Raw genomic sequence first — 27,442 nt, forward strand, 5'->3', positions numbered from 1 at the left:
CCCATTACAAAGACCACATTTTTTTTTTAAAATATATTTTATTGACTTTTTTTTTTTTTACAGAGAGGAAAGGAGAGGGACAGAGAGCTAGAAACATCGATGAGAGAGAAACATCGACCAGCCGCCTCCTGCACACCCCCTACTGGGGATGTGCCCGCAACCAATGTACATGCCCTTGACCGGAATCGAACCTGGGACCCCTCAGTCCGCAGACCGATGCTCTATCCACTGAGCCAAACCGGTTTTGGCCAAAGACCACATTTTTAAAATATATATATATTTTATTGATTTTTTACAGAGAGGAAGAGAGAGGGACAGAGAGTCAGAAACATCGATGAGAGAGAAACATCGATCAGCTGCCTCTTGCACACCCCCTACTGGGGATGTGCCCGCAACCAAGGCACATGCCCCCCGACCGAAATCGAACCTGGGACCCTTGAGTCCGCAGGCCGACGCTCTATCCACTGAGCCAAACCGGTTTTGGCCAAAGACCACATTTTGTATGATGGCATTGATCTGAAATGTCCAGAAGAAGCAAATATACGCAGGCAGAAGGTAGATTAGTGGTTGCCTCCGACTAGGGAGAGGGGACAAAGAACGGGGCGGGAGTGCTTTTCTTTCCTAGAAGATAATGGGGCTCTCGTGTGTGGGGCCTTTAAAGAGGTTAGACCCCATCACACTGCCCTAGAAATATACTTAAAGAAAAAAACTTGGAAGTTTATGAAGCTACCTGTTCACCAATATGCATCGAATACTTATCGCAGATGCTTGGAAACTGTTCAACTATTAGGGACATGGTAAATCCTAAAAAGGGGGCAGCCCGGGATTTGAGTGTATCCCCTCCCTTTCCTCTTTCTCTAAAATCAATCAATAAAAAAAAATTTTTTTAAGGGGGCAGTATTATACAATCATTAAAATAATTGTTTTGAGGAACACTTCATAATAAAGGAAATTTTCACGACCGCGTGTGGAGTGAGAGAACACGGTCACCTTCCTGGGCGGAACGCCTGAGGCTGCTCTCCCTGGGGAGGCCTGCTGGCAAGGTTGGCTCCCTCCTGGCGGCTGGAAACCTGGCTCTTGGAGGGTTGCCTCCTTCCCCAAACGGATAAGGTTTGGCTTACTGTGCCTAGACTGCTGATAAAAGCCACGTGGCTCAGTGAACACCTGCTCTCCTCCTGGGAGCCTGGGACTCTGGGGCGTGCCAGGCAGAAGGTGCCTTTGTGAGCAGCCCCCAGTAAAACCCCTGGGTGTTGGTTCTCAAATGGGCCAGCCGGGGCAGAGACATCGCATACGCGTTGCTGGGAGAAGAGAGTGCTCTTGCGACCACATGGGAGAGAGAGAGAGAGAGAGAGAGAGAGAGAGAGCACAAGGAAGCCTGGAAATGATTCCTCTGTCTTTTCCTCGTTGATCCACCTGTGCATCCTTACTAAGCTGCTGTCCTAAATCTTCACCACGAGTGCAACTGCATGGCCGCGTCCTTGCGTCCTAGCGAATCTCCAAACCCGGGGGCTGATCTGGGGGACTCCTGACACAGCCACTAATGTGGAGAAATAACAACATGTACATAAAATACATGCGGAGAAAAGAAACCAATTTACAGTGGCTGTTTGGAGACTATTATGATAAGTGACTTTTATTTTCTTTATATAATATTTTACGTATTTTCCACTTTGTTGCTTTTGTTTTTAGAAAAGTTTACTTTTAAAATCCTTTCCTGGTCCATTAAATGTTGTCATGAATTTTAGAGTGGCCGACCTCTGATTGGGGCATCTCTCCTTTTCCCTTAGGGTTGCAACCCCCTTGCACAAACTGGCCGGAGCAAACTGCAGAATCAGAGGGCTGCCTTGAACCAACAGATCCTGAAAGCTGTGCGGATGAGAACGGGAGCAGAAAACCTGCTGAAGTAGGTGTCTGCTGGCCCTCACGGCCTCAGTTGGGAGCCCAGCCTCCCCTGAGGCCTGCCATCGATTCCTCCACTCCTAGGCCTGTCCAGCTTTCTCTCCGATTCTCGGTTTTAGCTTTGGGTTTCCTTCTCATTCCTGGCACCCGGAGCAGGCCCTTTCTCGGCTAGAGCTTGGTTGTGTTAGGGGCAAGTTTTTTTTACCTAGCCTGCCATGCGTTTGGGGATAGAGGGACACTGGAGGATAATCCCCTTGCTGTATTCGTGTTTCTTTTCCCTGCTTTCTGTGGGACTTGTCTACTTTCTCTTACGCCTCACACTGTGCCTGGTCTCGAATCACTGCTTGGTAATTGTACGTTAAGTGTATAAAGGTAAGGAAGGCAAAAAGGAGGGAATGGAGGTATTTCTATTGCCAGTTTCCATCCCTCTAATGAGAGGGGCCCAGTACAGCCCAATACTCCTGGGGCACTCATTATTATGCTCTGTTGGTAAAATAGTTACTTATCAAGCATATCAAGCATAGAACTCAGTGGAGCCCTACCTGTGTCACAGGCAGCTCCGAGCCCTCCCCACCCCCCTTCAGTACAATGCAAGAACATGTGCCAGCTTCCTCTCCTGAACTTCCTTCAGAGTCCTAGGGGTAACTCCTGTCAGCTGCATGCTGCCTCCGCACTGGGTAGTTGAGGCAGGCGCCATGCCTGCTGGCCTGGGAGGTGAGACCGGTGCCTTCTGGAGCCTCCGAAGGAAATGTGGAGTGCTTGTAGGAACCTGGAACCTGGAAACCTGGCAGAGAACCCCGAAACCTGGCAGGATGTGGCTTATGGGTGTTTTGAGTGGGTCAGCCTGAGGGAGCCCAGATAGCTCAGAGGTTTTGGGAAAAGTGAATACACCAAACTGGGTTTCTATAAAGGAACCACAATACTCTGGTAGTTCACAGATACGCATGATTGGTGGGATCAGCTCCTCTACCTGGGGGCCACTCATCTGAGCTCTAATAAACAGGAGGAGGCTTTCTGACCAGGAATTTGGGCTAACTTCGTTTCTGAATCAGTCTGTATTTGCTCCTTAAGAAAATCTCTGAGGTATGAAATGGGGGGGAGGGGTGCATGACAGCATGCCTTGTGTTTGCTTTAAAGGATTTGGACAAATGCTTTTGTGTATGCACAGACTATTTCCAAAAGGATGGAAAAAGAAGCTGTTACTAGAGTTGGCCCTTGGGAGCAAGACCAGTGTTGGGGGGGGGGGGGTAGGTGACTCTCCTTTTCATTTGACTCCCGTCAGTGTTCGAACGTTCTTTTATGAAGTACGTGAATTACTTTCATTCATTTTTTATTATGGATTACTGCAAAGGCCCAGGAGACTATTACAGGCAACCCCTGAACCCACCAGGATTCAGGAACGACAGTGCTGTGCCTGTGTTTTGTTACTCGAGGACTTAGGCCCAGGACACACATCCCAAGATGGCCAAGTGTCTGGGAAGCTCTCCTCTAGCTACTTCCGTAACAGGCTGGAAGGGAGATTATTACTGGAGGAGACTGGGAAGATACTGTAGCGTTTCACCTTTTAAAATGGCTGACAGTGCCCCCGTCCCCAGTAAAGCCTGGGAATTGTCAGGTCCACAGCACTGTGGACCCCATGTGGCCCGTGCAGCTCGGGGGAGACCCCTGTTTCCAGGGGTGCCTGCTGCCTGCTGGGCTTGCTGTGCTGGGAAGGCCGCAGGCACAGATGCTGAGGCTGCTGGTTTTGGTTGACACTTTGACAAGCCCGTTCTGTAGCCGAGGGGACAAGTGGGCAGCCCTGACCCGTGGCTTTCCCAGAAGCAGGCTACAGTTGCTTTATTTGCCTGTTCATCCACCCCACAAATGGATTCGGTGAGCACCTACTAAGTGGCAGTAGTGTTTGAAGTGCCAGGATAAAGCTGCAAGCAACTCACGTGAGACTGCTTTCAGGACACTTGGTTTCTTGTGGTGGAACCTTAATACCCAAGGAAGCATCGAAGCATGTCAGGAGATGTTTCTAGGATGTTGATGAAAGGGAAGTGTGATAGAGGTTGACGAAGGGTGGTCAGGGAGACCCTCTCTCACCAGGAGAGTTGGGGTTTCTAAGGTGGGAACTAGGGCAGCTTTGTCTGCCTTGGTCTGTTAATAACAGCAAACAGCCTCTCTCAGGCCCAACGGCCCACGCTCATTGTCAAGTCGGCAGTTGTAGATCTGGCAGGGGTGGGGGTGGAGTGGTCTTGTTAATGATTCTCACAGTGGCCTAAAGGTTCAAAGTGCCCCTCTGTGGAGAATGCTGTCAGAGGAAACCCTGCAGGTATTTATTAATCTGACTCAGCCAGTACCAACCGTTTCCCAAAAGCAAAGGGCGTTTAGCCAAGCTCAGCTCTAGCCCCGAGGATTTGCCTGGGTGGCTGATGAGGTGGCTGTCCCTGCCAGCAAGGGGTAGTTTTAGTTATAAATTGGGCCCCGCTGTCATGCCTGTCCGCGTTTCTGTTTTCAAGTTCCCACATTACCCATCACAGCCCCCAGATAAAGGTCGAGCAGTTGGAATATGTTTGAGGGGAGGGCATTTGGGAAAATGTGCCCCAAAATGCAGAAATGCAAGGGTCCCAGTCCTTAGTTGCATTGGTAAGGGGGCTTCGAAGTTGGGCAGGCACCGTGAGGAGCCAGGTTTATAACCCTTCAAAGTCCTCTCCGATCTGTACCAGCCAGGAGCCCATGAACTTCCTGGAGTTTGATTGGGAAGATACTGGATATATTTCTTTAATGAGATATCAAGTATTTTTAATGTTCTTTTTCAGGCTAAGCAAGGACAATATTCTCTCTTCCCAGTTCCCTTCCCCTGAGAAAAGCTGGGGTAGAAATGTGATGACATTTCTCTGAAACAGAGTCAGTCTTAGTGAAATTTAAAGCAAGTTGCCGTATAGTTTATATTAACTGGTTCTTTGAACAAGGGTAAGTCATTTAACCTCTTTGTACTGGTAACTGTTGGACTGGAGCAGGGGTGGCCCACTCTGAGGCCTACAGGGGCCTCATGGGCGTGAAAAAGGGTGAAGGGTCGGGACTGGTGCTATGGTAAAATTACGGCAAAGTGCAGGACATATGCTCTTTGGAGGGGCAGCTGCCATTTGCCCTGTGTGGAGGGCAGGGCCAGGGTTGCCAGGTCTTCAGATTTTTTCCCCCCCAAAGATGCTAAAGATCTGACTTTTTTGTGTTTAATCCTCTAATAGTTGAATTTTTACATATTGACAACTAGCTCAAGGGACGATGGGGAATAAACACCCTAAGAGTCAAGCAAACAAGTGCCACAAATCTCTAGTTTGTGACCTCCAGCCCAAAGGGTCATGAAGTGCTGGGCCAGGGGTGACCTGGGGTGGCTTTGGCTGTAAGGAGAGTGACTTGAGGTAAAGGACTGCTCTCACTGTCGGTTCTGAGGGGGCTGGTGCATGTCTCTGCAGTGGGGTGTGCAAGCTCTCCATGGCCTTCAGCGCCTGCCCTAATCCTGAGACCTGCCTTCTTACACTGAGAGATGAGCTGGGGGCCCACCTCCTGGCTGCTCGTCTGACCTGCTGCCTACACGAGAGCACCAGGCAGCACTGGCTGTAGTTTACCTGAACCCCTGGCAGAGCAGGACTTGGGGTCAGATGGATTCAGGCCAACCTGCTCCAATAAGGCCTCGGCAGCTGGTGCAAGCCTATGGTGCCCATTCCTGGAAGGACAATTTTACTAAAAGACTTGGGAGAGGGGAAATGGCGCAAAAACAAATGGAGATATATGGGTCAGAATGCAAAATTCATATGCATTTAAAAAATAAACCATGGGGATGTTAAAGAAATGTGGGACTTGGGGCAAGAAGCCATCATCACACAGGGACGCTTATGGTGGAAAAGGCCTCAGAAACTCCACATTGAGGAAACCATGTGCAGATGTGGTCAGTAGCCTCAGGAAATAATTGAATGTGGCTTTCCTTCCCCTGTTCACACGTGGTGGGTTGATCACTTAGACAAAGTAAGTGGCACACCTTCTGATTCTGGGCTTTGGTCGTATGTGCATGCTCTTTATGAAAACCCATGGGAGTAGGCCTTCCCCTGGTGGTCAGGGAGGCCTGGAGACTCTGGGCAGGAAAGGGCTGACACGCCTGCTGCCTCATCCCCGTGGGCCTCAAGGCCTCTTGGCTGTACCCAGACCACAGGGCCTCAGAGGAGGTGCACAGCCAAGGGAAAGCTGAGAAAAGCCATGTTCTAAGGAGAAGGCCCGTAGAAGCCATTCTTTTTCATCTGGAAAGGCAGCTCAGGTGCAGGCATCCGTATTGAGGAGACCAAGGCTCTGGTCTTAATTCCTAACTTGAGTCAACTGATTCTATGCTTGTCTGTGGCCCCCAGCCTGGATCCAGGAGCTGAACACATGCACCATATTGAATTGGTGAGCCTTATTCGAAAAGCTCCTTTCCACAAGTGAATCAGTGAAAAATCATTACCTGTACTAGAAACAGCTCAAACTCTATAGTTGATTTCTGAATCATTAGTATACCCCAGTGATTTTCAACCAGTGTGCCGCATGAATGTTTAAAGCATGCAGTACCTCACTATTTAGTCGGAACACTGACCTCTTTTCCAACTTTTATTTTTTTAATATATTTTTATTGATTTCAGAGAGGAAGGGAGAGGGAGAGAGAGATAGAAACATCAATGGTGAGAGAGAATCATTGATTGGCTATCTCCTACACACCCCACACTGGGGAACCGACAACCCGGGCATGTGCCCTTGACTGGAATTGAACCTGGGACCCTTAAATCCACAGGCCAAAGCTCTATCCACTGAGCCAAACCAGCTAGGGCCTCTTTTCCAACTTTGATTATTAAATAAAAAAATGACAATAGCCAACACAACAATAGCCGTCCAGTGTGAATGCCCTGTTTCTAACCATAAATATATAGGTCATATAATAGAGTTGCATCTTATTGATTATGTTGCATAGTAAGGTTACATCTGATTGGTTAATTCTTGGTTCCCCAAATCCTTATATACAAGTATAGGCACCAGATTTTCTCTTTTATGAATCCTCACTCGAGGATCTTTTTCCATTGATTTTTAGAGAGAGTGGAACAGAGAGAGAAATATGTGTGAGAAACACATCAATTGGTTGTCTCCTGCACACGCCCTGACCAGGGCCCAGGCCCGGGAGGAGCCTACAACTGAGGTACGTGCCCTTGACTGGAATCAAACCCAGGACCCTTCAGTCCACAGGCCGACGCTCTATCCACTGAGCCAAACCGGCTAGGGGTAGGCACCAGATTTTTTTAAAAGTCACTTTGGAGGAAAAAGGTAGGTAATTTTTTTTTTGTAAATCAATCAAAATTATACCTTTTTTGTCATATTGGCAAAAAATATATTTTTTGGTATGCCACAGAATTTTAGTAGTTAGTTTATGTGTGCCAAGAGAAGAAAAGGGTTGAAAATTGCTGGTGTACCCAAAGGTCAGCATAGTGGAAACCAAACCCTGCCTAGCCACCGACCCTTTGGAGAGTAACCCACACAAAGAACGCTGTATCCAAAGAGCAGTTCATTGATTTGTTGCAAATTCTAATTCCCAAATTGTTGCCAAATCGAGAGGGAGGAGATGTGGCAAATATGTAGAGGTAGAAAAATGGATGGCAGAGAGGATATGTAACCTCCATGCCCCTCCTTGGCCTATGGGTCCCTTCCATCTGGCTGTTCCTGAGTTGTACTCTTTAAAATAAACCACAGTAAATCTAAGTAAAGTGTTTTTCCTGAGCTCCGTGAGTTGTTCTAGTGAATTATCGAGGTTAGAGGCCCTGTACTTGCAACTGGTGCTTGAAGTGGGGCAGTCTTTTGGCACCATGCCCATAATTGTGGGGTCAGTGCTAAACCTGGGAGTTGGCGCCAGAAATGAATTATTGGGCACTCAGCGTCAAAATCCAAATTGGGCCGAAGCCGGTTTGGCTCAGTGGATAGAGCGTCGGTCTGCGGACTGAAGGGTTCCAGGTTCAATTCCGGTCAAGGGCATGTACATTGGTTGTGGGCACATCCCCAGTGGGGGGTGTGCAGGAGGCAGCTGGTCGGTGTATCTCTCTCATCGATGTTTCTAGTTCTCTATCCCTCTCCCTTTCTCTCTGTGAAAAATCAATAAAATATATTTTTTTAAAAAATCCAAATTGGAGAGTTGCAAACACCATTGTGTTGAATAAAACAACCTATTAGAGTGGAATAGACTATATGGGCATGCATCACATGTATGTCAAAGGATGGTTTTGTGAGAATTTCATTTTAGGGGTGTGTGTACATGTACTGCGTTGAGATATAAAATGTATTTTTTACTGATGATCATGGCCAAAAAAATCCCCAAACCAGTGATAATCACTAAGCTGAGCTTCCAACATCTCATTGCCTGGCTGGGGCAGCCCGGATGTACATGTGTGAACATTTTATTGGGCCGTAAGTGGGCAGGTGCCGTCACATCTGCAGCCAGGGTCAGGTGGCTTTATCTGAGGGGGAGGGGCAAAAACTTGTTGGTTCCTCAAGGAGGAGTTTGGTTAAGGGAGGGGTAGAGAGGGGGGACTGAGAAGAAATATAAATACATCATGGACAGAAACTGATGGACCCAGATATGTAGTGAGGCGGAGGAGCCACCCCAGTGGGGAGGGCAGCCTGTAGGGGAAGTGTTAGCACTTTGCTCTCTTCAGGTAAGGTGAACAGGTGGTGAGCAAAGCAAAGCTAATAACAGGTGGCTGGATTTTCACCAGTGAGGAGGGGGTGGTGGTCAGGTACCTTTTCTCTGGCTGGAGCTCTTGGCTAGTGAACTTCAGATGTCCTCACCCATGAACTGAGCATACATTTTTAGTACCGTACTCGGTCTGAGGGATGGCTTAAGGACCTGCCTGGATGGTTCATGGAAATGTGTGCAGCAAGGCCTGGCTCAGTACTTGGTTTTCATTGACACTTGTTTTTGCAGTGATTCCTAATCTGTATCAAATGAGGAACCCACCTGTAAGGTCTTCAAGTCTGTGTCAAAACCTCTACTGGAGAACTTGGCTAAAGTTCTTCCCTTCATATTGCTTACCACTCTTCTGTTCTGTGGATGTGCCACATTTGTGTATCCGTGTGCCAGTGGATTGTTCCCACTTTGGGGCTATCATGAATAATGCTACATAAACATTGACCTGCATGTCTTTGTTTGGACATAGGCTTTCTTTTCTCTCATATAGATTCCTAGGAGCAGAATTATAATGTTAGAGAGTAAGTTAATGTTTAACATTTTCAGAAACTACCCAACTGTTTTCCATAGTGGCTGTGCCATTTACATTCATCAGTGTAGGAGGGTTCCAGTTTCTCTACGTCCTCAATAACATTATTGTTTGTCTTTTTTATTATAGGTAATCTAGGGGTGTGTATTGATATCTCATTATTCTTTCAATATGCATTTCTTTTTTAAAAAGTATTTTATTGATTTTTTTACAGAGAGGAAGGGAGAAGGATAAAGAGCTAGAAACATCGATGAGAGAGAAACATCGATCAGCTGCCTCCTGCACACCTCCCTACTGGGGATGTGCCCACAACCAAGGTACATGCCCTTGACCAGAATCAAACCTGGGACCTTTCAGTTCGCAGGCCGATGCTCTATCCACTGAGCCAAACCAGCCAGGGCTGCATTTCTTTATTGACTAACTAGAGGCCCAGTGCACAAAATTCATGCTTGGGGGTGGGGTCCTCTCAGCACAGCCTGCACCCTCTCCAATCCGGGACATCCCTCTCACAATCCGGGACCACTGGCTCCTAACTGCTCACCTGTCTGCCTGCCTGATCGCCACTAACTGCCCTCCCATGCTGGCCTGGTCACCCCTGACTGCCCACCCCCACCGGCCTAGTTGCCCCAACTGCCCCCCCACCGGCCGGGTCTCCCCTAACTGCCCCCCTGCTGGCCTGATTGCCCCTTACTGCCCCCCATGCAAGCCTGGTCATCCCCAACTGCTCCCTCCCGCCGGCCTGATCGCCCCCCTCTGCCGGCCTGGGCGCCCCCAACTGCCCCTCCTGCGGGCCTGGTCGCCCCACGCAGCCTGTTTGGTCATCCGTTCAGCTTTTATATAGATGATATTTAGTACCATTTCATGCTTATTAACCATTCATACATCTTCTTTAGTGAAATGTCTATTCATATCTTTGCCCATAAAAAAATTGAATTGTCTTTTTATTATTTAATGAACAGAACTCTATACATTCTGGATGCAAATGCTTTATCAGATATATAATTTGCAAGTATTTTCTTCTAGTCTGTGGCTTATCTTTTCTTTCTTTCTTTTTTTTTTTCTTTTTTTTTTTTTTGGTTCTTTTTATGATGTCTTCTGAATCCCCACACTGGGGACCAAGCCCACAACCTGGGCATGTGCCCTTGACTGGAATCGAACCCGGGACCCTTCAATCCACAGGCCAATGCTCTATCCACTGAGCCAAACCAGTCAGGGCTCTCCTATGTTTTCTTCTGGAAGTTTTAGAGCTTGAACTCTTGTATTGAGGTCTCTGATCCATTTTGACTTAGTATTTGTGTATAATAAAAGACTTAGATCAACAGTAAAGATTTAAAAATAAGTAAATAAAGAGACTTAGATTGTGCAGAAGAATTATAGCAGGCCAGACATGGCTATCCTTAGAAAGGCCTGCTTGCAAAGTTGCCTTTGCCTGGTGTCTGAAAACATAGATTTCAGGAGAGGTCCCACTCTTCTCAGAATTAGTAAGAGGGGTTCATTGTGCCTAAACTGTTTGTACAAATAATGTGATTTATGCTGAACACCTGCTTTGTTTCTGGAAGTCTGGAAGGTTAGAACATGCTGGGCAGAGGTGCCTACCTGACTAGCCCCTAGAAGAAACCCTGGACACTATGTCTCTAATGAGCTTCCTTGGTAGATAGTGTATCACGTGTATTGTCATAACTCCCTGCTGGTCAAATTAAGCCGTTCTGTGTGACTCCCTGGGAAGGGGTCTCAGCCACCTGTGCCTGGTTTCCTCCAGACCTCACCTCATGCACCTTTTGCTGATTTTGCTGTGTGTCCTTTGCTGTAATAAACCAGCCATGAGTGGTAGGAATGCAGACTGGTGCAGCCATTATGGAAAACAGTATGGAGTTTCCTTAAAAAATTAAATATGGAACTGCCATTTGACCAGTCATCCCACTTCTAGGTATATATCCTAAGAAACCCAAAACACCAATCAGAATGAATGTAGCCCAGTCGGTATAGCTCAGTGGTTGAGTGTAGACCTATGAACCAGGAGGTCACCGTTCAATTCCTGATCAGGGCACATACCCAAATTGTGGGCTCGATCCCCAGTGTGGGCTGTGCAGGAGGCAGACGATCAGTGATTCTCTCTGATCATTGATGTTTCTCTCTCCTCTCCCTTCCTCTCTGAAATCAATGTAAAAAATATATTGGTGGGAAAAAAGAAAGAATGTGTGCACCCCAATGTTCATAGCAGCACAATTTACAATAGCTAAGATCTAGAAACAACCCAAGTGCCCATCAGTAGATGAGTGGATAAGAAAGCTGTGGTACATGTATACCATGGAATACTATGCAGCAGTAAAAAAGAAGAATCTTTTACCCTTTGAGACAGCATGAGGGACCTGGAGTGTATCATGCTAAGAGAAATAAGTCAGTCAGAGAAAGGCAAGTATCACATGATGTCACTCATATGTGGAATCTAATTAACAAAATAAACTGATGAACTGAGTGGATCCAGAGACATGGAAGCATGAACAGAGTGCAGAATCTCTGAGGGAAGGTGGGTAAGTGGGAGGTGATCAACCAATGACCTTGTATGCATATGTGCATAACTCATGTACACAGACAATGAGCTGGTGAGGGTGGGGGACAGGGGCAGGCTGGAGGAGGTCAATGGGGGGAAAAAGGGGAAATATGTTATACTTTGAACAATAAATAATTATTTAAAAAATTATTAAAAAATAAAAATAAGGAATAGACAAAATAAAATAAAATAAAACAGTTATAATAAAAAAATAAAAACAGCCGAAACCAGTTTGGCTCAGTGGATAGAGCGTCGGCCTGCGGACTGAAGGGTCCCAGGTTCGATTCTGGTCAGGGGCATGTACCTTGGTTGCGGGCACATCCCCAGTAGGGGTTGTGCAAGAGGCAGCTGATCGATGTCTCTCTATCATCGATGTTTCTAACTCTCTATCCCTCTCTCTTCCTCTCTGTAAGAAAATCAATAAAATATATTTAAAAAAAAATAAAATAAAATAAAAACAGTCAGAGCCATGAGTACAACTGTATTCTGAGTCCTGTGAGTCCTCCTGATGAGTCACTGATCCTAGGGATAGTCTTGGGGACATTGACATATCCAGGGATGTCCAATTGCTTCAGGACCAATTGTCAGAAAGACTGTCTTTTCCCCCTGGAATTGTCATGTCACCTTTGTCAAAGTCAACTGACCACAAATGGAAGGATTTTTTTCCTGGATTCTATTCAGTTCCATTATGCCAATATTACAATTGTCTTGATTATGTGGATTTATAATAAGTGTTAAAATCAGATAGCATACGTCCTCCAACTTTGTCCTTTTTCAGAATTATTTGATTATTCTAGGTCCTTTGCATTTCCATATAATTTTAGGGTTAGCATGTCAATATTTACCAAAAAGCTGACTGGTTTTTTTTATTGCAATTTTATCATATCAATAGAAAATGTCAATAGAGAATGAATATCTTGACCATGGTGAGTCTTCCAATTTATAAACATGACATTTAATGTCTCAGCAATGTTTTGAAGTTTTCAGTGTATGAGTATTGTGCTTCTTTTCTAAAATTTATTCCTAAGTATTTTATTCTTTTCGATGCTAATTTGAATGAAATTGTTTTCTTAATATCATTTGAATATTGTTTATTGCTAGTATGTAGATATAAAATGATTTTTGTATCCTTTGCTAAATTTATTCTAGTATTTGTTTCATGTCAAGATTATATCATCTGTGAATAAAGGCAGTTTTACGCTTTCTTTCCCACCCAGGTGCCTTTAATCTCTTTGCCTTATTGGCACTGGCTTGAACTTCCAGTACAGTGTTGGTTAGCCGAGGCAGGAGTGGACATCTTTGCCTCATTCCTGATCATAATAAGAGGGAAAGCATGAAGTACTCGTATGATGTTAGCTGTGGGTTTTCATAGATGCCCTTTATCAAGTTTTGTAAATTCTCTTTTATTCCTAGTTTGTTTAAAATTTTTATCCCAGAGCCAAACCAGCTGGGCATACCTGTTATCAACTACAGGCATTCCTTGTTGTATTACTCTTCACTTAATTGCACTTCACAGATGTTGCATTTTTACACATTGAAGGCAAGACCCTCCACCATCAAAAAGATCATGACTCAAAAAAAACAAAACAAAAAATCATGACTCCCTTTATAGTGGTGGTCTGGAACTGATTCAGCAATATCTTTGAGCAATATCATGCCTATACTTTTTAAAAAATGTTTTTAATTTATTGATTGATTTTTAGAGAGAGAAATGGAGAGAGAGACAGAGGGAGAGAGACATCGATTTGTTTTCCACCTATTTATGCATTCATTGGTTGATTCTTTTTTTTGTTGTTGTTTAATTTTTATTGATTTCAGAGAGGAATGGAGAGGGAGAAAGAGAAACATCAATGATGGAGAGAGAACCATCGATTGGCTGCCTCCTGCACACCCCAACCGGGGATCGAGCCTGCAATCCAGGCATGTGCCCTTGACCAGAATCGAACCCACAACTCTTCAGCCTGCAGGTTGACACTATCCACTGAGCCAAACCGGCTAGGGCCATTAGTTGATTCTTGCATGTGCCCTGACCAGGGATAAAACCTGCAACCCTGTGTATTGCGACAACGCTATAACCAACTGACCCCTGTACTCTCTTGCATTTATTAAAATGACCATGTGTTTTTTGGTCCTTTGTTCTATTAATATAGTATGTTACGTTAATTGATTTTCAGGTGTTAAGCCAACCTTGCAGTTTTGGGGTGAATTCTTCTTGGTCATGGTGTATAATCCTTTATATCGTATATGTAGCTAGGTTCAAGTTGCTAATATTTTATTGAGGATTTTTGCATATTTAATTATGAAGGATATTGCTCTGTCATATTGCTTTCTTGTGATGTCGTGCTCTGGTTTTGGATCAGGATAATATTAGCCCCGTAGAATGAGCTGGGGAGTGTTACCTCCTCTATTTTCTCATCCATTTTCTTTTGAGGGGATAATTTATGGTCCTTTATGGGTGGCTGTGAGCAGTTCTCTGTTCTCTTCTCAAGGCTGATTCTTTGCAGAGATGTCTTAGGATTTATGCCTGGCAGCTCAGTGTCATTGGCTATGTCCAGGGCCATTTGCTGGTAGGTGTGGCTCAAAAAGGGGCAGGTGCCTGGCATCCCTGAGATACCTTATCTGATCACATCTGGCACTCACATCTGCAGGTGGTATCTCAGAGCTTCCCTGCAAGGATGGGGATGCCTGCTCACCAAGCAGCTGGGATATCTGGCTGAGGGTGCTTCTCTCCCCCTCTTTTTTAACAGAGCAGCCACGAACCACAAGGTACGCGAGCAGGTGCGCCTGGAACTGAGCTTTGTGAACTCAGACCTGCAGATGCTCAAGGAAGAGCTGGAGGGGCTCAACATCTCGGTGGGAGTCTATCAGAGCACAGAGTGAGTGTGGGTAACTCTTCTTCCAGGTACTTTCTGAGCCTCGGAACGTGCCACACCACGAATGGCACGGGTAGTCCCGTGGGTGAGGAATCCCCACTTCGGGAAGCAAGGGAATGATTAGGTTTGGGGTTGAGCAAGATGCCAGGGATGAACCTCTGGAGATTGTTGGGAACATCTGGAGAATTGGAACATTGGACAAAAGGGCATTTATTTGTCCTGGGCCCCTTTGGAACGTGGTTTTATGGGAGAACTGCATGGCTGGATCCAGGCAAGGAGATGGCCCCTCTCACATGAACTGGGTGGCTCAGCCATAAAAATGCCCTGGAAGTGCTTTCGTGGTTAGCTTTGAGAGCCGGCCTGCCAGGGAGGCCCAAGTTGCTCTTTCTTCTTCCCTTGATGCTCAGGCCTCACCACCATGCACAGGGCTGGATCACTTTGTTGATAGAATGCAAAAATGTCTAAACTGCCTTTTATGTCAAAGATGGGAGTTCCCTGAGGAGAAGCAACTGAGACTTCAGAAATGTACTTTGTTAAATATTTGAGGAACGGATGTTCTAATTCAGAAGTGTCTCATGGGGAGTGTTTGTGTGAGGCGAGGTATTAAGGTGTGGCTTTCAGAAAGCTCAGGGAGTCTCTCACCCCAAGATGGGAACTGTCCATCTTTAAGGAGAAATAACTTTGAGAAGCTCCAAAGAAGAGTTTGCCTACTCTTCTGCGTAAGGAAGTGAAACTTCTTAAAAGGTAGGGGAGCCCGAGGGGAAACTCAGTCAGAAAATCGATCCCTGGATTAACAGAAGGATGACATTTGAAAACCTTGAGTCATCTTTGGAATGTGCTTTTCCTGATGGTCCCCAGTCCTCTGCACGCCACAGGTGTGTTTTTCAGAGCCGGAGGGAGAGCGTTAGCCCGTGAGACCTGTGACACCTCTGTTCTCCCCCTTGTGACGTCCGTGGGCCCTGGCTCACTCAGCTCTGGGCTCACAGGGTGGTTTTGGTCACCTAATCAGCACCAGTGCAGTGTTTCTCCCAGCCTACACTCTGGTATTAAATTCCAGTGTTTTGCCCAAAAGGTCAAAGTTCCTCGAGGAGGCGAGGCAGGGCCAAACTTTGGTGATAAATGGCGGATGCTTCCTCTTCCCACTTGTACTGAAGCGCAGGGATGTCCGTTGTGAAGACCTCCCACAGAGACATGCAATTCAGGCTTCAGTGTGGCTCTAAAGGGGCCAGTTGTCCCCTGGGCCATTGGGCAGAGGGGAAAGATGTGCACATTCATGACCCCCCCTTGCATTTGAATCCGCCCTCTTCCTGTTTTCAAAGCAGATTGCCTCTTTCTTAGTTGATCTTTAAACACTTCTGTGAGGTAGGCAAGGAAGAAACAATCTCATTGTGCAGATGAGAAACACAGGGAGGTCAGAGGTTAGCCCAAGAGTGGGGCTGGGGTGCCCTGGCCAGGGGGTCTCAGGAGACTGGCTGCTCCTGGACAGGCACCGAAAGAGCAGACCTTGCCTCCAGCCCTGTGTGGGGTGAGGACAGGGGGATGCTGAGGACAGAGGGGACGGGCATGGCCCATCCTCATCTCCTTCCAGCGGGGTCCAGCTTTCCCTGTGGGCTTTGGGGAAGCCACACGCCCTGTTGGATCTCGCCTGCTTTGAGCACAGCCCCTTGTTTTCCTTCAGCCCAGAGACAGTTTCAGCTTACAGCTGCATTGTCCATTCACCCTGCTTAGCATTCCTGGCCTTCTCCCCTGGCCGGGCTGAGCAGCCCCAGGAGGTCTCCTGTTACAGGTCAGGGAGCTAAATCCCTGTTTGCAGAACACAGCCTGAGCCAGGTTCACTTCCTGTTGGCCCTGCCCCTAAGAACTAGGCTCAGGGTGCACTCCCAGGGTAACCTGTGGGGTAACCAAGTAGTCAGTTTCGGGGAGAGGAGGTGGAGGGGAAGCAGCTGGCCAGGGCCTGACCCTGGGCTGGGAGCTAGGAGCACTTAGTTGTCAGATGGGGCAACTACCCTCAGGGTCTTCCTCATGCAGGTGATGAGACACCTAGAGAGGTCTACGCCAAGGAGGAGGCAACTGAGAGCCCAGGGATGAGGGCTGCAGGCGAGGTGGGGCCCAGGCGCAGGCCCTGCACATAGTAGGTTCTCAGCACAGTTACTGAAGGAAGGGTTGAGATTGGAGGGATAAACTGATTGAGATGGTGATAGGCCCTTATGTGTTAGGCTGGGACCAGGACAGGGATGTGCCCAGAGTCTTCTTTATGGAAAATGAACTGGTGTTCGGGGTTGATGTGAGGATGGGTGGGGACCTGAGCTGGGCTGCTGGAGGAGGCTGTGGGTACAGAGTGGCCAGTATAGGGATGTTCACAAACCAAGGTGCTCTGCTTCTTGTAGGGAGACGTTTACAATCCCGCTGATTCCGCTTGGCCTGAAGGAAACCAAGGATGTTGACTTTTCAGTCGTTCTCAAGGTAAATCTCAAAGCAATGGGAGCTGGAATCACTGTTTTCTTAAACACCTGTGTCACCGAGCTGGATGCTGGTGTCTCACAGGCCCTGCCTGCTGGGTTCAGGTGGGAAATGGGAGAAGTACTCTGATTAGAGACGGGAAAACTTAGGCTCAATGGGCCAAGCATCCATTGGTTTCTGCAGGGTGCGCCTGAGCCCCCTCGGCAGGCCGCACAGAGAACCTCATGCCGTCTTCTGGTATTCTTTAGTCACTGAGGCCAAGTCAGAGAGAGTCTGTGGTGCCTTGTGTGCATAAATGCATAACCCATGGACACAGACAATAGGGTGCTGAAGACCTGGGGCAAGGGGTGGGCGCGCTGGAGGGGGCCAATAGAGAAATTGGGGGACATGTGTAATACTTTCAACAATAAAGATTTTTTTTTTTAAAGAGTCTGTGGTGGACATGCTTTGGAATTAAAAAATTGTATCCTATTTTAGTATTTTTTTTTTTGGTTAAATTTTGTAACTGATATACGCCATATTTTTGAAAAAATAGCTAAATATTTTTCTTAAACATTTTATTATGAAAATTTCCAAACTTACAGGAAAGATGAAAGAATTTTACAGTGGACTCCTGTATATTCACTACCTAGATTCTACCATGAACGTTTTACTATAGTTACTTTCTCACAGATTTATCCATTTCTGCATCCTTGTGTCTGTATACCAACTCACTTTATTTTTTTAAATATATTTTTTATTGATTTCAGAGAGGAAGGGAGAGGGAGAAAGAAAGAAACATCAGTGATGAGAAAGAATCACTGATTGGCCACCTCCTGCATGCCCCACACTGGGGGCCGAGCCTGCAACCTGCTTATATGCCCTGATCAGAATTGAACCGTGACCTCCTGGTTCATAGGTTGATGCTCAACCACTGAGCCACACTGACCAGGCTCATCTTATTTTTTGATGCACTTCAAAGCAAATCAAAGATGCTGGTTTTCACTATCCTTAAATACGTGAATAACTAGAGTTTATGGTGGTTGTTTTCCCCCCATCTAATTTCTGGGGATCTGGTCTCTCCTCTCCCCCTTTTCTTCCTTTGTCCTTTCTTTCCTTCTTTCTTTTTTAAAAAATAATTTCTTTATTGAGATATAAATTATATACCATACAATTCACCTCTTACAGTTGAACAGTATGTGGCTTCCTTTTGACTGTGTGTCTCTGGCAGGCAGACCATACCTGCAGGCCCACCTGTGCCTGTCACCGAGCTGGATGCTGGTGTGTCACAGGCCCTGCCTGCTGGGTTCAGGTGGGAAGTTCAGGTTGGAGGCAGTAGGAAATGCCTCGCCTGCAGGTTGGGGCCAGGAGAGCCTCCTGAAACCTGGAATGCCCTCCTGTTTTCTCCTCTCCCAGCTCCATCAGACTGAGTTTTAACAAAGCACCTCAGACTTCCAATTAGGAGGAGAAAGTGGAGATGGGGTGGAAGGTAGTGCCCGTCTCTGAGCTTTCCAGCACAGGCCTGGTGTGTAGGAATTAATCCCAGCATCATGAAAAAGTGCTTCGAAGAATTAAGTTTTCTTTTCATAGAAATCCTAGTGACTCATTCTGGACTAAGTTTAGTTTAAAAAAGAAAAAATTATATGGTATTTGGGGCACTATAGCATTTGTCCTTTTAAAAGCAGCCGGTTAATGCTTTGAAAGTTTCTGCACTTGACCTCCCTTCTGGAGCAGAGACTGTGACTCACTTGACATAAGCCCTTTCACCCAGGGCCTTTAGGCCTGCAGCCTTGTTTAATCTGGTGCAGGTCCCTGTGAGTTTGGGGTTCGTTTTGGAGTTTGAGAAGAACATTGGTATTCTTGCAGGCCCTGGTATCACCAGAGATCGGATTATCTGGGTAGAAAAACAATCTAGGAAACAGTTTCATGCCAGCCTCTCACAGGCTACTTGAGCTTTTAGATGTGACACTGTCACAGGCCTGACACTTAGACCGTCTGTCTGTGGAAATGTCTTCAGTTGCTTTTGTAGGATAATTTTCTTAAAGATTTAATTTGTTACCTGGTGCTAGAGCTGCAATAGTGTAGGCATTTTAAAGGGAGAGTCTTGGAGAAACTTGGAAATTTTACGGGCATCTGTAAGGATTCAAACATGTCACATGCTGAATTCCACATTAAAGCAAGTGAAAAAAAAACCACGTGCTGTGGGCATGGCCAACTACTATTCAGCTGAGGCTTCCAACCATGTCATTTTAGCCTAAAAGGGCACTCTACAAATGTCAGTCAGACAAAAAATTAGAACGTTTGGGGACATTCTGTTTTCTCCCTTCCACGTGTGTGCTTCAGAGTAACGGACAGGTGCTACAGAAACAGTTTGCCTGACTTCATTAGGGCAATTCAGAGGGTCTTCAAATCTGTCACATGTGTCTGTGTGGCATTTAAAGGTTAGTAAAGCCTCACGATGTGATTTGGTATTGTTTTAAATAAATGGGCTTTAAAATGGTCTCATTAAAAAGCACCATCAGGTCTGGCCAGTGTGGCTCGCTTGACCTATGGTTGAGCATTAACCTATGAACCAGAAGGTCATGGTTCCATTCCCTGGTCAGGGCACATGCCTGGATTTCGGGCAGATCCCTATTAGGGGGGCATGCAGGAGACAGCCAGTCAATAATTCTCTCTCATCATTGATGTTTCTATCTCTCCCTTCCTCTCTGAAATCAATAAAAATATATATATAAATAATTTTTTTATGAAGCACCATCAAACCACATTCCCTTCCCTGACAATTCAAGTTGTGTTTTTTGCTTTTAAATAGAGCTTTGTTTATTTTTCTAATTAAAAACACTATTCCAAAACATTCAGAAAAGACCAAGACATGGAGAGATCCCTCAAAGCCCACTACCTCTCCCCAATAACTTGCTCAGCATTTAATCTTTGGACACCTGCACTCTTCCTCTGATTGCGGGGGGGGGGGGGGGGGGGGGGGGCGCGCACGGGGAGGGACGTGTGACTCCTCCCTTCCATATGATATTATGTAACTTCCCCCCAGAAATGGTCCTCCCTACGTTCCTTACAGTGTGTAACTGCTTGTCTTCACTACTTGGCTACACTCAGTATCATTCATCATTTTGATTTTAAAAAAAACTTACCTTTTTGATTTTTGTGAACTCAAGGCAAAAGTGATACCTTATTATAGTTTGCACTTCTTGGATCAGAAATAGAGTTGAATACATTTTTGTGTATGTTTATGTGGCCCTTACATTTCTGTTTTTCAAACTGACTGTTACTGTCCTTTGCTTTCCATAGTGTTGCTCTTATTACATAAAACAGTGTGTGTGTGTGTTTTTTAACATGTGCAGGGTAGTAACTCTCGGTGTTACATATTGCTAATATTTCACTCAGTACATTCTTTCCTTTAACTCTTGTTATATAAGCAACAACCAGTTTAAAAAAACACTTTTTCTTCATACAGATTTTATGTTGTTAAAGTTATCAGTTCTCCTCTTTACAGTCTGCCTTGCTGGCATCTCCAGAAAGGCATTCTCTCTATGCCAAGATGTCATAAATATTTTGCTATTGTTTCTCTTACTGCTTTGTTTAAAAAAATTTTAACATCAAATCTTTCATCTGTCTGGAATGTGTTTTGGTGTAAAATGTGTGGTGTAAGGCTTTCACTTTTTATTTTCACCAAACAGGCAGCCAGTTTCCCATGTACTATGTATAAAGAATCCATCTGTGGTGCTGGGAGATGTCTGTGTCCCTCCTTCCCTCCACCCCCCACCACCGCACCCTCTTCCATCCTGCTCTGTGCCAGGGAGTCAGCGACCAGCTCCTGCTCTGTGGTTTCTTACTGGGTGTGGCCAGGGGGGAGGGGCACCAGCAGGAGATGAGAGGATGGGAAGAGAAGGAAGTTGGGCATTTATTCCCAGCTCTCTCAACTGGCTTCCTTTGTTGTTGTTATTGTTGTTGTTGTTAATCCTCACCCCAGGATATTTTTCCATTGATTTTTAGAGAGAGTGGAAGGGAGAGAGGGAGGGGGAGGAAAAGAGAGAGAGTGAGAGAAACATAGATGTGAGAGAGACACATTAATTGATTCCCTCTTGAACACACCCCGACCCTGGGGATTGAATCTGCAACCCAGGTATATGTCCTTGACTGGGGAACCTGTGACCCTTCGGTGCGTGGGCCAACGCTCTAATCACTGACCCTCGCTGGCCAGGGCTCAGCTGGCTTCCTTTTGCATTCCCATAGGGAAGGTCATGGTGGTTATTCAGAACCCACCTCAGGTAGCCACCTCTCTGGGTTTCCAAAGATCCTTCTCCCCCTTGGCCCGTTAGCTCTGGGGTTCTAATGGCCTGGAGGTCCCACACCATCCACACCACCATAATAGCTCTTTCCTTAAACTCACAGCAGTCACACCATTTGTGTGTGCCACCTCCTTCCTCCCTGAATCTGTTGGATGCTTCAGCCTTCCCCACTTCCTGGAATTCTTGCTTTAGTTATATACCTGATTCTTGAATTTGCTTCAGTCTGTTTCAGACCCATATCTGGTTCCATTGTCTGTCCATTTCTCACTGTTTAACCCCTGTGTGTTTCAACACTTTGTAAGTAGAGCAAGCCTCCATTATTACTATGCTTTTCAAAACGTTCTTATAGCTTTTCTTCCACGTTTATACTTTCATACTTTGTCAAGTTTTGCAAAAATAGTACTTTTTGGGTTTTAATTGAAATTCATTAGAATCATAGAATCAAATCTAATTTGGACAAAAATGCACCTTACAGTGTTGCACGTTTTCATCCATGAGTATATTTCTAATTGTTGCTGTCAACAAACGGCAAGTTTATGGAGGCAGAAACCACATCTATCTTATTTAAATGATTTTATGAGCTAGCCCAACCAGCGTGTCTCAGTGGTCTATGGTCTATGAACCAGGAGGTTACGGTTCGATTCCCGGTCGGGGCACATACCTGGGTTGCAGTCTCAATCCTTAGTGTGGGGCATGCAGGAGGCAGCCGATCAATGATTCTCTCTCATCATCGATGTTTCTATCTTTCTCTCCCTCTCCCTTCCTCTCTAAAATCAATAAAAAAAATTTTTTTTAATGATTTTATGAATTAAATGAAAGAATGACATAACTAATGTCCTTCACCAAAGTTTAATAGTTATCGGCTTAATTACATTCTTATTGTAGAAAGTGTGTGAAGAGAATCCTCATAGACACTTGGGGAACATAATTGCACCATCTCTCCTCACCTTTCTTGCAGCCCAGGAGAGCCAGTGCTCACAGAGGATGTAGGCAAGAATGTGTTCTCCACCCCCCTATCCTGCTCTTGTTTTTCCCCTGTAATACTTGCCGTCTTCTAATATACCATGTAATTTACATGTTTGTTGTGCCTGTTACTTATTGTCTGTGCTCCTGAGAGAACATAAGCTCCACCGGGCAGGATCTTTGTTTTGTTCACTGAGGTAGCCCAGGCGCTGCGCACATGCCTGGCATAGGCCCATGCTCATCAGCAGTGCCCTGTGGCTGAGTGAGCTCAAGCACTGGGCAGTGGGCCCAGGAAGAAGTCTCGCTGCGGGGCTTCATTTGTGGACCTGCCAGAGCTGCTGTCACGCAGGTTCACATCGCAGGCCTTGAGGGTAGCATCCCCCAGACACAGGTTTCCTTTTCCAGGAAGACCGTGCGCCCAGGTACTGAGGGAGCCCAGAGGCTGCAGGTCTGAGCCCCTGAATGTCCGCGACGTTTACCAGAATCATTTAATGTACAGGTCACTTACCTGTGTTGCAAAGACATTTTTAGAAATAATAATTTCAGCTTTCCTTTTTATTGAAACAACAAAAGCAAAATTTTTAAATACACATAAACACAATTAAGAAAATAAACCCGCCCTAGCTGGTTTAGCTCAGTGGATAGAGTGTCGGCCTGCAGACTGAAAGGTCCCAGGTTCGATTCCAGTCAAGGGCACATGCCCAGGTTGTGGGCTCGGTCCCCAGTGGGGGGCGTGCAGGAGGCAGCCAATCAATGATTCTCTCATCATTGATGTTTCTATCTCTCCCTCTCCTTTCCTCTCTGAAATCAATAAAAATATATTTAAAAAAAAAAAAAGAAAATAAACCCTATCACTCAGAAAATCATGGTAGTGTACAATCTCCCGTAAGTTTCTTTGTATTCCACATGCGTTTTTATTTTATTTTTTTAAAGACTTTCTTTTTAAATATATTTTTATTGATTTCAGAGAGGAAGGGAGAGGGAGAGAGAGATAGAAACATCAATAATGAAAAAGAATCATTGATTGGCTGCCTCCTACATGGACCCCACTGGGGATCGAGCCTGCAACCCAGGACCCTTCAGTCAACAGGCAACACTCTATCCACCGAGCCAAACCCGCGAGGGCTACATGTATTTTTCAAGTGAGCACATTAGACACTCTTTTACCTCTTTATGGTTTTGAGTCAGACCTTACCTCCATTTTATCTTACAGGATTTTATTCTGGAACACTACAGTGAAGACAGCTACCTATATGAAGACGAAATAGCAGATCTTATGGATCTGAGACAAGTACGTTTCTGTATGCAGCAGGGAGGGGAGGGTGGCTGCTGGAGCTTGTTGAGTCTTCAGAATAATCTCCCTATTGCATTTGAAATCTTACGGGATCGCAGATGTTGGAGGTGATCAGGAGGGGCTGTTGGAATCATCTGCTCTTCTTGTCACATAAGGCCGTAGAAGGGAAGAGGCCTGCCCACTGGCATGGCTGGGGATCGATTCTGGCACTCGGGAGTTCATCCCAGCCCTTCCACCCCTCCTGGAGTTCATGATACCAACAGCAGGGCCCAGCTGCACAGAAAGAGCATGTGTGAGCACCTTCCAGCCTGTGTGTGCCCCTCCTCACCCCACGGTGCTGGTTCCTTTCCTTTCAGGCTTGTAGGACACCCAGCCGGGACGAGGCCGGTGTTGAGCTGCTGATGAGTTACTTCCTCCAGTTGGGCTTTGTTGAGAGCCGATTCTTCCCGCCCACCCGACAGATGGGGATCTTGTTTACATGGTAGGTGCCTGGGCCTAGGGCTGGGGCGGGGGTTGGGGCTGGGGCTGGGGCTGGGGCTGGGGCTGGGGCTGCCCCACTTCGGTCACTGCTTGGAGCCTGGGCACCACAGAGGCTCCTGTGCACTGTGAGTCCCTCTCTCTAATTGTGCCCTTTATACAGCACGTGTAGATACACTAGTGGTTATTTGTGAAGGGGACCCGAGGGGAGAAGGCTGCAACAGACTTTGCCTTTTGCTTCTCAGAACAAGTGAGCCGAGGAGAAGAGCCATTTTTTCGTGCTCATTTTATCCTGGAGAGACACGGGGGCTCTGAGGTGGAACTAACAAGAAGCAAGATTCTTGTCCCAGATGAGGTGGGGGCTGGGAATCAGGTTTTGTCCCAGTGACAAGGGTGCAAACAGAAATAGATCAAATAAAAAACAAAGCTGAATACTTAAGATTAGTGTTGCTGAAATACTTTACAGCTGCTGTGCCTGTTCTGAGTGGGGGTGAGAGGAGACTTAAGTCCCAACAGTGAGGGTTAAATTCAGAGTGAAATTATCCCACAGCAGGCCCACGGGATGCCCGCCCTGGGAAAGGAAGGGCAGGCGACTGTAAAGATGCCGTTAGCTGCCTGCTCGGGGGAAGGTGCTAAAGGTGATTCCGCCTCAGTCTTGAATGAAGGAGCAGCTCCATGTCTACCTGCTGGTTGATGTGTGAACTTTAAAACAAATCCTAAATCTTGTAGACTTTAGCAAGAGTTATGAGGGGTTTGTAATCGCTGCATTTCATTTAGGAGACGCCTTATCTTTTTTAAAATATGTATTTTAGAACAGTTTTGGGTTCACAGCAAAATTGAAGGGAAGGTACAGAGATTTCCCATATACCTCCTGCCCCCACACAACACACCCTCCCCCAACATCAACCACCAAAGCAGTACGTTGACTTACTACAGTTGGCACAGTATCACCAGAGTCCATAGTTGACATTAGGGTTCACTCTTGGGGTTGTACATTCTATATGGATTTGGATAAATGTATAATGACAAGTATCTACTATTACAGTAGGCAGAGTCCTTTTACTGCCCTAAAAATGGTTTTTTTGTGCTCCACCTATTCGTCCCTCCCCCTACTCCCCTCTGAAACTCTGGCAACCACTGATTCTTTCTCTGTCTCCATTGTTTTGCCTTTTCTAGAATGTCATATAGTTGGAGTCAGACAGTATGTAGCCTTTTCTGATTGGCTTCTTTCACTTAGCAATATGCATTCAAAGTTCCTGCATGTATTTTCATGGCTGGATAGCTTTTTCCTTTTTAGTGCTGAATAATATTCCACTGTATGGATGTACCACAGCTTGTTTATCCATTCACCTTACTGAAGGGCATCTTGGTTGTGAAACCTTACTTTTGTGTGCTATTGTGCGTCTTCAGTATGATCAGGCCCATCCTCTTGTTTGGAAATGAAGGCCTCATTGCATGTGCATTTTTGAATTTATTCAAGAAATAAGTTTTGTCCATTTTTTTTACCCCCAAATGGCGTTAACTAGCCAAGTAATCTGTATTCTCACAACACATTTCTTTTAAATAGGTATGACTCCCTTACCGGGGTTCCGGTCTGCCAACAGAACTTGCTACTGGAGAAAGCCAGCATTCTGTTTAACATTGGAGCCCTCTACACACAGATTGGGACCCGGTGTAATCGGCAGACGCAAGCTGGGCTGGAGGGTGCAATGGATGCGTTTCAGAAAGCCGCAGGTGTGTCTCCGAGAGGGCTGCTGGGTACCCCAACTGAAGTGGGTCTGTGGGTCCTTCCCAGGTCTCACGGGCCTGAGAGGGCCAGGCCAGTTTCCAGCACAGCTGTAATTTCCCACCAAGGGAATTACTTAATGTTTCACACCCTGTTGGCTCCGTCTGGGTCTGGGTTATGGCTCATGTGCACAGTGAATCCTATGGTTAACGATTAATCCTTTCCAAATGAGTGGCCCCAAGGATGGCAGTGAATGGAGTGTTCCTATGAACACTGTACTGAAGAACAGAGTAGTGAAAACAGGCTTTTTTAAAAATCAGGTGTGCCTCATTGGTGCCTGTTACTACTTATGCCTTTATATTTTGCTGATTCTATGAAGCCTGCCCACCTCAGGTTGCTCTTCTTGGCCCTTGGTCAGGTGTCACTTACTACCACCCTACGGAGCACCAGGGTGAGAGGCCTGGTGCAGTGAGTGGGCCCCAGGTGGTGTCCAAGAGTCCCCTCTAGCAGGGCCTGCGTCGGGCACACACTGGAACCCAGAGGGGAGCAGACAGCCTGCCGCGGTGGCCCTCTTTCTGTAGAGCGGTCTGTGCTTTGTGGTAAAACCAGAGGAACCAGTCAGATGGGATTCATGGTAGAGATTTTATTTTAGCTCCAGGTTGATGTCTGTTTATGTTGTGACAGTTAATTTTCTAAAGCATAAAAAAAAAAAAAAACACATGAGCTGAGGGCTACAGCTTGAAAATTTCCATTGGAATGGGCTGCGCTGATCCTTCCTGCTTCCTGGGCAAAAGCCCTGAATTACTGAATGACCAAGTGTTCAGTGTTCCCCTGAGAGCCCTCAGTCATTCCTGCCTTCTGCTTTGCCTTCCTCTAATGCCTGGTCAGGTTCGGACTTTCTCACAATCATCCCAGGAGACACAGGAATGGACGGGAGCCAGGCTGGTTTCCTTTCTTAATACAGATGTAAATGTTTTGGAAGAGAGTACTATCTTTTTTTTTTTTTTTTTGAGAGAGAGAATTTTTATGAGTTTATTTGAGCCAAACTGATGACATTGCCAGGAAGCAAGATCTCAGATGCCCCCCTATCATTTTGTAAACTGTGGTAAAAGATACATAACAAAATCACCATTTTAACAATTTTTTAGAGTACAGTTCATTAGCATTAAGTACTTTCACATGGTTGTACATCTATCTCCAGGGATTTTCATCATCCCAACTGAAACTCTGTTCCTCTCCATTCCCTATAACTAATTCCCTGAAACAACTGTAACTCCATTCCCTCTCCCTCCCAATCCCTGGCAAACACCATTCTACTATTTTGTCTGTATGAATTCCAGTCTATTCCACACAACTCATCTCAGTGGGATCATGCAATATGTGTTCTTGTGATTATTTCACTTAGCATAATGTCTTCTTCCATACTGCAGCATGTGTCAGAATTTCCTTCCTTTCTAAGGCTGAAAAATACTCCATTGCATGTTTATAGCACATTTTGTTTATCCATTAATCCATCAATGGACATTTAAGTAGTTTCTGCCTTTTGGCTATTGCAAATAATGCTGCCATGAATGTTGTTGCACAACTACCAGTTCAAGTCCCTGCTTTCAATTCTTTGGTGTGTTTCCCTAGGAGTGGAATTGCTGGATCT

The 27,442-nt window shown here is 45.9% G+C and overlaps 1 protein-coding gene across 1 annotated transcript in view; it reads left to right on the top strand.

The window, feature by feature from the left end:
- The window catches only part of RHPN2 (rhophilin Rho GTPase binding protein 2), a 54,897-nt gene that overhangs the window by 11,351 nt on the left and 16,104 nt on the right, over positions 1–27,442 (top strand). The window contains exons 2-7 of the mRNA XM_008139777.3: positions 1,788–1,903; positions 14,463–14,591; positions 16,976–17,051; positions 23,508–23,585; positions 23,945–24,069; positions 25,633–25,799. Of these exons, the coding sequence (XP_008137999.1) occupies positions 1,788–1,903; positions 14,463–14,591; positions 16,976–17,051; positions 23,508–23,585; positions 23,945–24,069; positions 25,633–25,799 (691 nt within the window). The remainder of the gene's footprint in view (positions 1–1,787; positions 1,904–14,462; positions 14,592–16,975; positions 17,052–23,507; positions 23,586–23,944; positions 24,070–25,632; positions 25,800–27,442) is intronic.

This window comes from Eptesicus fuscus, chromosome 21 (genome assembly GCF_027574615.1).
Source record: "Eptesicus fuscus isolate TK198812 chromosome 21, DD_ASM_mEF_20220401, whole genome shotgun sequence".
NCBI classification, from domain to species: Eukaryota; Metazoa; Chordata; class Mammalia; order Chiroptera; family Vespertilionidae; genus Eptesicus; species Eptesicus fuscus.